The sequence below is a fragment of the Miniopterus natalensis genome, chromosome 7 (genome assembly GCF_054644295.1).
Source record: "Miniopterus natalensis isolate mMinNat1 chromosome 7, mMinNat1.hap1, whole genome shotgun sequence".
Taxonomy (NCBI): domain Eukaryota; kingdom Metazoa; phylum Chordata; class Mammalia; order Chiroptera; family Miniopteridae; genus Miniopterus; species Miniopterus natalensis.
In genome coordinates, this window is record NC_142087.1 from 58,158,712 (window position 1) to 58,171,285 (window position 12,574).

The following is a 12,574-nucleotide window of genomic DNA, read 5'->3' on the forward strand; positions in this document are numbered from 1 at the left end:
TACATTATCAACATGGTCTTTTTGGAGATTTGATGAGTTCAAAGTGTATCAAAGTACTTTATAAACTCTAAATCAGTATTGACTAAAAGTTGTAGGCAATAAGAATGTCTTGCTAAGGTTTTTGTTTGGTTTTGGTTTGTTGTTTGTTTGTATGTTTGCTTTTAGAACGTATTATATGATCCTACATGAAGTCTATCAAGACAGAAATTTCAAGAGTGGGCTTGTAGATGGCTTTCTGAAAATTCAAGTTTCCCAAATTTCTCTCTCTTTCTAGTTTTAAGACTTCTTGCTCCAAACCAATCACAAACACATAGTATATTTAAAAAATTGTGTTTCCTTATGTAAGCAGCACTTTGGAGTGAAGTCAGCATTAAATAGGATTTGGCATATAAAACTTTGTTTCAGTCCACCTTTTCCGATTGGTATGTTCCATGGGATAACACAAATCTATTAACAATCCTAAGGCCAAACCTACAGGACGATTCTGAGGAACATAAGTTTGCCTTCAGAATCTACCATTTGTTTGTACACCCTTTTATTAAATTTACCATCTTGTACTTGTACTTCAGTCTCTGAAGACGTCGAATGATCCTTTTACCTCTCATCGGGCATATCTGTGCAAGGGTGGTGATGAAGTAGCTGGGGAAGAGCCAGGAGAGAAAGAAAAAAGGTCCATGTTGGCCAAATAGAGGACTTGGTTTCAACATTGTCACTTAAAATTTCGCTACAGTCTTTTTTCCCCCCAGACTGTCTTTCGAGAAAGATGTGGAAGAACCAAATTGACCAGAGTTGTTACTTGACTAAATGATATCACAATAGAATTAAATTTGGGAGGAACATGCAGAATCATAGAATGTGACAGTGGTGGATGTTAGTACTAGAGGCAATAGAGCAGCTAGGTCACTAGCATCACCAGTATTATCTGCAAACTGGGTCAGGGGTGCAAATTAGAGTTGAGAACTAGACCTATTTCCCATCCAAAGGTCATGTGTATTTAAGGGTTCTCCATTGAATAAATGACCTATGATTGTAGTAAACCTGAGGCAATACATTCAATGTGCTCCGACTTCTCTGCCTGAGCCCTGCCGACATTTGAGGTGCTGGCCCAAACATCTCCTTGCTTGCAGTGATTTCGCAATTGCTCTCTGCATGACTTTGCACAGGCCACCTGGGCAGGTCCTCCCATAATTCTATGCCGAGTATCTTTTTCTTAGATGAACTTTGGCATTTTATTGGGTCACATTTCATGTGTGCTGTACAATCTCAATGACAGGATTTCAAATCACTCCCAGTAAATTTTCAAATCAAATTCATATCATAATTGCTTTTAAATTATCTTTCTTTGACCTCAGATGATATCCTACAAGGAATACAAAAACACTTCAGTATTAGCTTAATACTAGAAATTGGGAGTGCAAATCCAATTCTCAGAAACAAACAAAAAACCTAGTTCAACCCAAAACTAATTTGACAAAAGTTGAGATGTCTACTTTTTATTTTTAAAAACTATTTTTATTGACCTTTAGAAAGACAGGGAGGGGGAGAGTGAGAGAGACATTGATGTGAGAGGAAAACTTTGATCAGCTGCTTCCTGCACGCCCCCTGCCAGGGATTGTACCTGCAACCCGGGCATGTGACCTGACCAGGAATTGAACCCACAACATTTCAGTACATGGGATGGCACCCAACCAACTGAGCCACACTGGCCAGGGTGGGATATCTATTATTAAAGTACATCAGAATGACAAAAAACCTTTTTATATCTTTGGAGTAGCTCTTTTCTACTACTATTTCAGAATAATAGTGGTTTTCATAGTTTTTCTGTATAATCATCAATTAAATTTGCTTCCAATCTGACTTGTGATGGCTCAGACTTAAATATTAATTGAACTTACTATATGCAACCTAGCTACTATAGAATGTAAAGATCAGTAAAATACACATTTCATTTTTACTAGAGCCTTACTTATAATAGGAGACTATATGTTCACGATTATTTAAAAATGATGCTGTGAGGGAGTACTATGCAGCTGTAAAAAGGGGTGAAAACTGCCTCTGTGAATCCTGGAAAGATCTCTATTATGTAGTATAGGGCATGCTTTTATCCATCTAATAAACAGGGAAATGTGGATATATGTTCATATGCACTTGAGTCCATTGCCTAAGCTCCTTGAGTCTCAGGTTTTGCTTCTGTATAACAGGGCTAATGATAATTGTCCCAGGTGGTTGTTATGAGGATTCAGCAAAATAAAATGAGATACATGAAAGATCTTGGTGCTGAATCACTAATGTTCCCTAATCTATGCCAGGGGATCTATTAGGGAAATGTGAGAGCTTAGAAAGAAGTAAGAGAAGCCTTATTACAAAGTCCATTTGCAGAAAGCTTGAGTAAAATGGGTTGGGCAAAAGCAGCAATTTATTCATGTCTTACAAACATCGTCTTACAAACATCATACATTGCTGGCACAAAAGGACAGACACCATCTCACACGCCATGCTTCCTTCCAAATCACTTCTATTGAGTTACAACATCAGAACAAGTCAGTCACTGAGTTACACAGTTCTTCAAATGGGAGCACCTCCCCATGAGGGCGGTGAGATCGGCTAATTAGACAAACAAATTAATTTACATGTTTAATACAGTGCAGGATTGGTAACAGGATTCAAGATATTCACATTGATATTGTAATACATTATAAAACAGGACAACTGTCAGGAGATGATGGGATCACACATGTCCCTGCCTGTTTCCATTACTTTTTAGTTTCTCTTCTTTCTTTACTTAAAAGCAGTTGCAAATAGTTTGACTAGACTTTTCACACTCAAAAACACTTTAAGTTTTAATAACTAAAAACTATTTACAAATTATTCATTGTAATTTAAAAAGTGTTTGTTGTAGGTTTTGTTGTTTTGCTTTAAAAAAAAAAATCACCCTCCTCCAACAATCATACTTTACTTGGTACCACCACTAACTTCTGGCAGCTGGGAAGGATGCTTAGGGTTGACTACTGACACGTTTTCAAAACTCTAAAATATATTATATTCCATGGCCCATGTACCAAATATACATACATAAAAAGGCCATTGGCTCCCCCAAACCACACACTGACGGCAATTCATTTCATGTTGCTTTCACAAAAATGCTGAGTGGACCAAGATGTTGAGAGGTGACTTTGTGGTGGGATGAGGACAATGATTGGGGAATGGTCTTTTCAATCCCAAAGTCATCTTAAAGCACAGAAAAGAGGTCGGTTTCCATTTTTGTACATGTAAAACGTTTTCTTTACATTAAGCATAGTCATAAAAAGCATGTATAAGTTGCCTTGAAAATGCATTGTCATAGAATTTACAAACACGGAGATATCAAACACATTCTCAAAAACCGCTAAAGTACTGACACGAAACCTGACTCAAAATGTAAAATTTTCAGTAGACTTTATTTTCTAACTTGCATATTTAATAATTCAACTGTACCCGAGTTTCACCCATACTTCTCTAAAAACTCACATTACCTCAAGTCCATTCTTTCCAAATAGCCACAGGGCACTGCTTTACTCTAGGTTTTGAATGCATTTCAGGGCCCTGGCAGTGGAAAAACAGTATGAAGACACAATTCTGTTGATAAACTGTTCTACAGAAAACAGCTCAAGGCAAATTAGCCTAGAAAAGATACTGAAACATACTTTATTGTGCTAATTTGACAGCCTGAATTTATTTTGTGTGAACATATGTAAATTATATTAGGCTTGCTGTAGAACTACTTTTTAATCTTGCCAGTTCGTTAGTTTAAGCAATGCTTTTCGTCTGGCAATGGTTAAAACTTCAGTCTTTATTTGTTTGTGTTTGTTTGTTTTCAGATAGTATCTTAGTCCTTTCTGGAGAATGACTTAGTGAAGACTTACTTAGCCCTGCCCTCTGCGTCCCAGGGAAAGCCTTGAATGCACACTTGCATACTACACATATAAGATAACGTCATTTCTAACTGGATTTCTACCTGAAGTTTCTTTCTTTACCCACTAGCTAATTCAACAACTTCACAAAGGTGAACAGAGCTTTGTTAGACCACACCGATGCTTGTGACAGGCAGTGAGTAATTCCAGGCCATGGTCCTATGTGAGATTATATTTTACAACATTTGACTCACATATAACCTTAGGGGGGAGAAAAGTCGTATTTCAGCCACAGTGTTCTCAACTCAGCCCTTTGATAAAATAATGACTCAGTTTGTTCACCGCCCCCTTGAAGCAAACCTAAGTTACTCCTCTTAGGATAAAATGGCATCAAATAATTATAAAACAAAGGGCAATGACCATATACTTTTAGATGTAGGACACCATTTGCACATGACATAATTAATAAAAACAAACTAGAGAACACTTCTTTAATATCTTTGGATCTAAAGAAAAATTTATTTCCCCACCTAAAGAAAAATGGATGAATTTTCATAAGACACGCTTTTCATTTCTAAATCTTAACAATCCCATTGACTTCCAGTGACATGCTCCTATGAGGTCACCTCCTAAACTACAGCCATAAACGGGGACTGCTATATAACCATGTACTGCTCTATTCATAAAATGCTTGACTACTCTTATTTATATCACTGGTAACCTGCAGGGGAAATTAAATCTCTTATGAAAATTTATCCAATGTCTCTAGGAAAGGGGGAAATTACCATGATAATTTACAGTTACTTTCTGGTCTGCTAACTCAATCCATTTCTAACAACAACAACAACAAAAAGGTAGCTTGCTGTCACAAGCTTGCAATTAGATATCAGGAAGAAAGAAAATTACTCCTCGCCTAGTAAAAATCATTAAGTCCCAACGCATGGCTAGGGTGCTAACCATCACAGAGCATATGCCACTTGGCGATCTGTCTCCTGGGATAGTCACAGATCTCCTTCCAGTGCTCCCCACCGGTGCCTTCCGCAGCTGCTTCCAGGACCAGCCGCCCGATCACCTCGTTGCGGGACCCCCGTTCGGAATCCAACACCAGAAACTCAACGCTTATCTCTTCCAGGCCCTCGCAAGGGATATCGAAGACAAACAGTTCGTTGAACACCGCATTGGGGGTGCATTTCTTCACGTGAGTCTTCTTTTTGGAGATTCTCTTCTTGGCGTGGTACAGGTTCACTTTCACGTAGGGGTCTGCAAGGGGAAGGACAGACGTTACAGGGCCCGGGCCCGGCTGGAGAGCTGAGCTCAGCGCGCGGCGCCCTTAGAGGTGGCCGCGTGCCCACGAAAGGCGAGGGCAATGAAAACGGGGCAGGACAGAGGGGACAGAGCAGAGGGCGCGTAGAGGTCGGCTCCTCTCTTGTCAACAAGTGGGAAATGACTGAGAATGTGCAGCGAAAGAGAAAACGGCTCTAAACCAGAGGCTGAGAGAGGAACTGCAGCGACAGGAGAGAGGTTAAGGGGAAGAACGGAGTGTTCTAGTGACACGGCCTGGTTACTAATAACTCATCGGAGGATGGGATAGGAGGGAAAACAGGAGCGAGCACCTAACCTCACTGGGCTGTATGGCTTTGGGTAAGGCTCTGACTCTTTGAGCTTGGGTTGCTTTTTCTGTTGAACGGGCACTTAGCGTTCACAGAGACAATACCCTTTCAGGCTTCAAATTTTTGGTGCTTCTTTAATCGCCTTATAGGGTTGCTTTCTATTTGCTGATGTTGACCTTCCCCGTGTCACTGTTATTGTGTGGACTTTAGGATCATGCTACATTATCACACATTTAATTGTATTATTTTACCTTTTCTTGGTTGCAGCATGAGTTAATTTTAGCTCCCTAATATAAACCTTTAAGACCATACCATGTTTTCAACTTCTATTATCAACTAATAATAATAATAATAATAAGTGATATTTGATGAAGTGCATGTTTCTAGATCTCACAGTCCTCCTCAAGGTAAGTGTGATGTACAGTTTGTACAGAGACACATAGCCAAGCTTACTGTGCTAAGAAATGGGAGGGTTAGGATGTGAACTCAGATCATTATAACCCATAGGTCAGGTGTTCTTTCGCATCTTACTATAGAACAAGGTATTTTTTAATTAGCCACAAAACAAAAAAGCTAATTCTTAAAGCACATATATGAAAAATTAAAAGGAAACATAATATAATCATAGAAGTGAAAAGACAGGCAGGTTCATTTAAAATACTAAAATTAAGAACTTTTCTCCCTAACCTTTACTTTACATCCATCACTGTATTTTGGGCCATGGCCTCTCACCCCTGCATTTATCACTGCTCTCTGCTTAACCCCATTCAGACATCTACACTGTGCTCTTTGGCTTAGATCTCAGAACCATGTTGTTTTCTTCTTCTTGCTAACGGCACTGGCTCGCATTATTATTCCACAAAACGAAAAACAGAAAAACAGTGGCATCACTTGTGGATTATGAATAAAAGGTGAATTAAAAGCATGATTATGTTAACTCTTTTGCCCAGGGAGTAGCTCACTTACACCCTGAGCCCGAGCCTTTCGGCAGCATTCTTACCTGAAAGCGCAGACACGTCGGATTTGGGCAGGTGTCGAGCTTTTAAGACGACCACGGTGAGAGTGTTGGTGGTGGACTGATAGCAGAGAGAGATCAGCAGCTCGCCCCGTCCTGAAGACTTCTAAGAGAGACATGTGGTATACGCATCTTTATTATTTTTGTTTCGAAATTTGTACTTATACTAACATTTTAAAGCAATGTAATAGTGTTGTTATTTACATGTAACTTTTCCACGTATTTTTATTTTAGCATGCTAAGGAATCCGAGGGCAAGGAGCTTTTGTGCATCACCAACACCTCCTGAAAACCGCTGCCTGCCACCTTGTGGCCTCTTTGGGCACTACAGGATGTTAAAATGGTACTGAGTTCGCCACACCCACTGCTAAAATGTTTAAAAGGATAGAGCATGGCTCAGACAGAGGTATGTTTAACTTTTGCTCTTTAAATTAAATCTATACTTTTTGAAGTTATGAATAGTAACAGATTATCTAATAATTTGAATCAATCTGTATAGTGCAAAATGACTCATGTTAAGTTTGATTTTATTTTCAATTCTTTAGCCCTGAGATGATTTGAATTTGAATTCAGACCAACTGAAATTTATTCTGACCCCCATCACTCCCTGGGTCCAGAGGGATGTTGGAGTTAAAATTCTCTGCCACTAGCCTCCACCCAAAGTCCTTGTTTAATCCAAGGAGTGAATTAAGTATTGGAGAGAATTGACTCAATTTTTAATGCTTTGTGTTTGGCCAGTAGCACAGGATCCTTCTCTGCATAGTACTCAGGTTTGATCTGTACTTTAAGGACGTTATATAAGATTACCAAGAGCTCAAAGTACACATTTTAACTGAAAGTAACAAAATGTAAACTTGGGGCTTGATTATAACTAAGAATGATGGCTGGGCCAGAGCTCCAAAATCTTCAGTATGTATTTATACACCAGCTGACATGGGGTAGCTGTATGAATAAATACCTCAAGAAGAAATACGAGTAGGGCACAGATCTGAATTCCCACTGTGCCACTGAACAGCCAGATGTCTCAAACAAGCTACTTAATGTTTCTGGACCTTGACTTTCATTCATTTCAACAAAGAGACAAAGGCAATGATATGGTTAAAATGATGAGCTTTATGGAATTCTGTGAAATTATGCCTTAGAGACACAAGTTATTCTAAAACACCTCAACTGGAATCAATTCAATGGAGTTCTGTATTCTGTATGTAATATGGAAATAGGATTAAATTTGATTAACATCTGATCATTTGCTAACAATCCCAGAGCTACTGAAGTAGTATAACTCTGAAGGCAGAGTAACTCACTTCCTGTTATACAACATAGGGATGACCATTTATGAGTCAATATGATGTGCTGTCTCCTTCTTGAAAAGCAGCTCTATGAAAAGTCAATACAACTTCCAAACCCTCAGGAGACATTGATTTAATTTTAAATTTCAATTTCAGATTCAATTATGCTGACCTTGAAACATCTTTGTTCCTTTGTGCATGAATAAGAAATATGTGCCTGCCTTTTAGTTGAAATGGCATCTTAGTCAAAACAGTTGTGATAGTAATTACCAAAAATATTTATATAAGTGATATTTAAGTATCCCATAAAGAATGCCAATTTGTTTTATATTATTAAAATACTTTAAGCATTTCCAGTTATGAATTAAATTTTCTTTCATCTACTCTATTCCCATGCTCCCTATTTGATTATGATTAATAATAATTAAAGATGGTAAAGATGATATAGACAGAACTTATCATCTTAATAAAAACCCCTTCGATACAAAAATAGCTACATAAAAGATTGTTTATAAATAGGTTAAGCACTAAAAATGAATTACCCTAACGTTTCTCTTGATAATCTCTCTGTTCATTAACATTTTCCCATCAGACAATTCAATTCCTGCCAGAGGAATGAGGACCTCTCCAATGACATCATCTCTTGAAAACCTGTCAAAACTCAAGATTGTGAAGTGCAAGGCCAGCTCTTGGATCTGGGTGTAGGGGATCCCGTAGAATGTAAAGGTCTCATCGAAAGCCGGGTCCAAGGTCTTTCTCAGGACCCTGGTTTTCACTTTGTGCTTCTTCTCTGGGAGGATGGTCATTTTGATGTATGGGTCGGAGGTCATCGACTGCTCGTCCATGGCTGGCAGGCCGCGGGCCTCCTTGATGTTGACCACAAACGTTTTCTTCTCAAAGTTGTACTCTAAGGAGAAGAAGAGGGTTCCCAGCTTCTCCTGTTTCTCTTCTGAGCTAAGGGCAGTGCTGGACTTCAAGCTATCAGGGGAAACGCCCTCCCTTTCCCCTTCTGAAAGGAGCTTCGGGGTCACGTTCTCCAGACCGGGAGGGCTGCCGGCTTTGAGGTTTGTTTTGGGAAAATTGCCATTGAGATCTCTCTTCTCAAGGTCGAGATGTAATGAATTCTTTGGCACAGCTGGTTTATTCTTTACTTCATTCTTGTCGTCTGCTCCAAACTTCTTTTTGCTACTTAGGTTTTCAGGGTAAATATCAACCCCCTTAAGCACATGCACAAACTTATACGGAGGAGTCTTGTTGGACTTGGATGATTTTCTCTGGCAGCAGATCCAGGCAAACAGAGAGACTGTGAAGACCAGGCCAAACGCGCTGAAGATCCCCACCACTGTGGGGATTTCATCTGAAAAACCAAATGACCAATAACATACATTAAAGGGGCAGAGTTGGAGACATGAGCCTACACGGAAGCATCCTAGAGCTGGCAATGGCTGTAGGTGGCACAGGCTGAATTGCTTTCCAACGGCTCTGGGTTTGAGTTAGCTACATATTTCACATCACCTTCAGTAATAAACACATCCTTTCTGTGACACACAGGAAAAAAGTACAGTAGGATGGAAACTCCTTTTCAGTAGTTTTCATAAATGAAATGAAAAGGTGAAACAGGGTCTGGGTGAGGGGTGGGGGAATGCTGAAGGACCCTGACCTACCTTTGTTTTCACAGACAACATAAGTCAACTAGAGCGTGATGGGTCAGTACTAATTGCGTTATGTTTGCATTGACATTTTGAGGCTTTCCCGAACCATCAATTCTTACTGACTATGGAACTTTAAATGCACATTCTTCAGATACTGGGAGAGTCTGTATTCTTAGCAGTTCTTTATTTACCCAGGATCCAGGCAGCAAACACTTAGGGACTCAGTGATTCAAGTAATTTTAAGAAATGTTGGAACATTATCTGCGATTGTCACAGACTCATTAAAAATGTCCATCCAAATTATGGAAGAGAAATGTACATATATTGGGGAAAACTAACATAAAAGACGAACAACAGGCTGTTAATATTACATAACTTATAACACTACAAACTCCTTGTATATCAACCCCAAATTCCTCCAACAGTGAATTATCTGAAGTACAAATTAATTACACCTAAATAGGATAAACACTGAACAATGGTTCTAAATGAATCATCATTCCTTAACACGTAGTGAGAAGAGTGAGTATGGATAATTTAGAGTTCAATTTTATCCATAACTAATTTTTTCCAAGCATATTTTCACACGGCAAATGGTAATCAAATTAAAATTGGCATTCTTCCCTTGAATGAAGGCACATTAAATTACACTGACATTAGGTAACATTGATTATGCATGAAGCTTATCATGCTCCATATGGAAGCATATTTCTCCCACAAATGATTAGTAATACTAAAAAAAATAGTGTAAAAAACAGTATTACTCTACCTGGACACACTGCTCCGATTAGTCAATGTATAACATAATGAAAGTTAATGAATATACCTAATGTAATATTATCTGTATTTAGTTCCATTCCCATCTATTTTTTTCATCTCAAATACTGAGGAATAAAGTTAAAAGTCCCAGTCAGGACAGGGTTAAGTCTTGTTTAAATAACCCCTGAAAGAATAATCTTTTGTTCCTCCCCTTCCCCGTTTCCTCAAATCCTCTGCCTATCTACTTCATAATCACAAAACTAAGCTCAAAGAACATACATTAAGAAATGACAAACAAGAACAGAAGTATCTGAGAAGGTAAAAAAGCAAACAACAATAAAATATCCTGTAGCTTAATTATATCAAGAAACTAAGTCACATTGAGATGAAAAATAAACCTCTCAATTCCCCAAACAGAAAAAAACAGTGAACGCTACAGAAGAAGAATGATGCCAGAGATACAGATAATCAGCTAAACTTAGTACGTATCAGCTTTTCAGTTTTTCCTTCTATTCAAGTCTCCGTGGCAGAAAAAAAGTATCTCCTCCTGGACTGTCTAATAAAACAAGGCCAGGAAGCAAAAGCAAAGCCATGAACTAATGCAAGAAGAACAATAAAAGTGATAGCAAATGCCTGTTTTTTAAATAGGCTGGTGGCTCAGGCTAGAACGGAATTTCCTCTAGTACAGTCTCTGAAAATGCCTCAGTGTTAGACAATTTCTGACTTTCAAATCAGAAATTGGGAAAGTTGATACTGCTGTTTGTGATAAACAAACACAGCAATATCAACTCAACCACCCAAAGGGAAGGCTGTGAAAGAAACTAAATTCTGAATATAACATCACAAATGCCTCTATTTAAGACTTGTGTCAAATGGCAAGATATTCAATATGACACAGAAAGACTCCCTTGCTCCCTCTGTATTTTCTACTGACAAGGTCTTAAGCTTTTGAGAGCAACAATCTCAGTCATTTCACTCAGCTTAGTAGCAATTATCATGCATTTGTAGATATCATTCCTTATTCAAAAACTTCCATAAAATCCCCTGTGTTTCTGAATACTTGTAAAGTAAGTAAAACTCTGATCTCTTATCTTCAGAATGTAATGGGACCTAAAAAATATGATTTTTTCTTTTTTTTTTTTTTTTTAGCTTAAAGAAGTACATCTGATTTTATTTATTAGAAGAGACGAGAGCAAAGGTGCCAAAAATTTGGTATAGGAAAAAAGAAAAACTGAACTGGAAAAATGGAGTACGAATTCTAGTTCCCCCAGCCTTTCGCTAACTGGCCCGCACACTCCCCTCTGCTCCCCGAGCTCCCATCAGCTCACCTGCGCTCCGCTGCGGGCTCAGCTCCTCCATCCCCAACATCCCTTCACCTCCACCTAGCACCCCAGGGCTCTGCCTCTTTCCCTAGCAGCCTCTATCGAGGATACAATAAAAACCGACCGGAGGAAAACATCCTCAGGGGCCACCCCGTAACAAAATACACATCCCCAAGCCTCCCACGCCTAAGTTGCGTGATGTGCGCCAAGATCCGACCCTTATGTAATCGCAGATCATTTGGCTTCCCCTCAATTCACCTGCAAATGCAAACCACCTACAGGATCAAGGAAACCCAGGAGCAAACAACAGGCCCCCTTTCCCCGCCCGGGGCGCGCTGCGATTCCCAGAGCTGCCCGGACGTTTGCGGGAACTTCCCGGACGCACCGCAGCCCGAGCGGGAGGCGAGGGTGGGAAGGAGACGCCCGGGAAGGGGGCCGCGGCCGAGAGGAGCCTCGACGGCCGCGCATTGTTCTCAGTTCCTCTCGGATGAACTCCCAAGGGCATCTCCAGTCCACCTCCCGGGGGGCCGGGGCTGGGCCGGGGCCGGGGCCGGGCTGGGGGCGCACGGACGGCGCGGCGCACGCGGAGCGTTGGAAGCACCGCGGCGGTTCCAAGTTGAGCAAGTCGCTCACCGAATTCCTCCCGGCTGGTGGCGATCGGAGCCATTTTCCGCGGCGCGCTCTGTCCGGGGTGCTGAAGGGAAATCGGGCTCGAGGCGGCGGCGCCGGCTTCCCCGAGCGCTGGAGGCGGCGGCGCGGAGCCCGGGACGTGCGCCCGCAGCCGCGACCGGCAGGGAGGTGCGCGCGCCCTCGCGCAGCGATCCGCCCGCGCCCGCGCCCGCGCCGGAGAAGCTGCGCCCGGCTCCCGACGCGGCTGGAGCCGAATTGACGCAATCCTGACGCCGCGCGGCGGCCGGCGCGCCCGCCCCCGCCCCGCCCCGCCCCCGCCCCCGCCTCGCCTCGCCTCTCGCTCTTTTTTTTTTTTTTTTCTTTCTTCCTCCCTTCTCTCGGGAGGATTCAGCACACACTCATCAGTTA

The 12,574-nt window shown here is 40.9% G+C and overlaps 1 protein-coding gene across 1 annotated transcript; it reads right to left on the reverse strand.

The window, feature by feature from the left end:
* Positions 1 to 2,398: 2,398 nt before the first annotated feature.
* Positions 2,399 to 12,302, reverse strand: SYT4 (synaptotagmin 4). The gene is made up of 4 exons (XM_087819068.1): positions 12,170 to 12,302; positions 8,346 to 9,160; positions 6,501 to 6,621; positions 2,399 to 5,150 (listed from the first exon to the last, which is right to left on the reverse strand). The coding sequence occupies exons 1-4, from the start codon at positions 12,201 to 12,203 to the stop codon at positions 4,843 to 4,845; spliced, it is 1,278 nt and encodes a 425-aa protein (XP_087675194.1). The 5' UTR covers positions 12,204 to 12,302; the 3' UTR covers positions 2,399 to 4,842.
* Between the last annotated feature and the right edge of the window lie 272 nt (positions 12,303 to 12,574).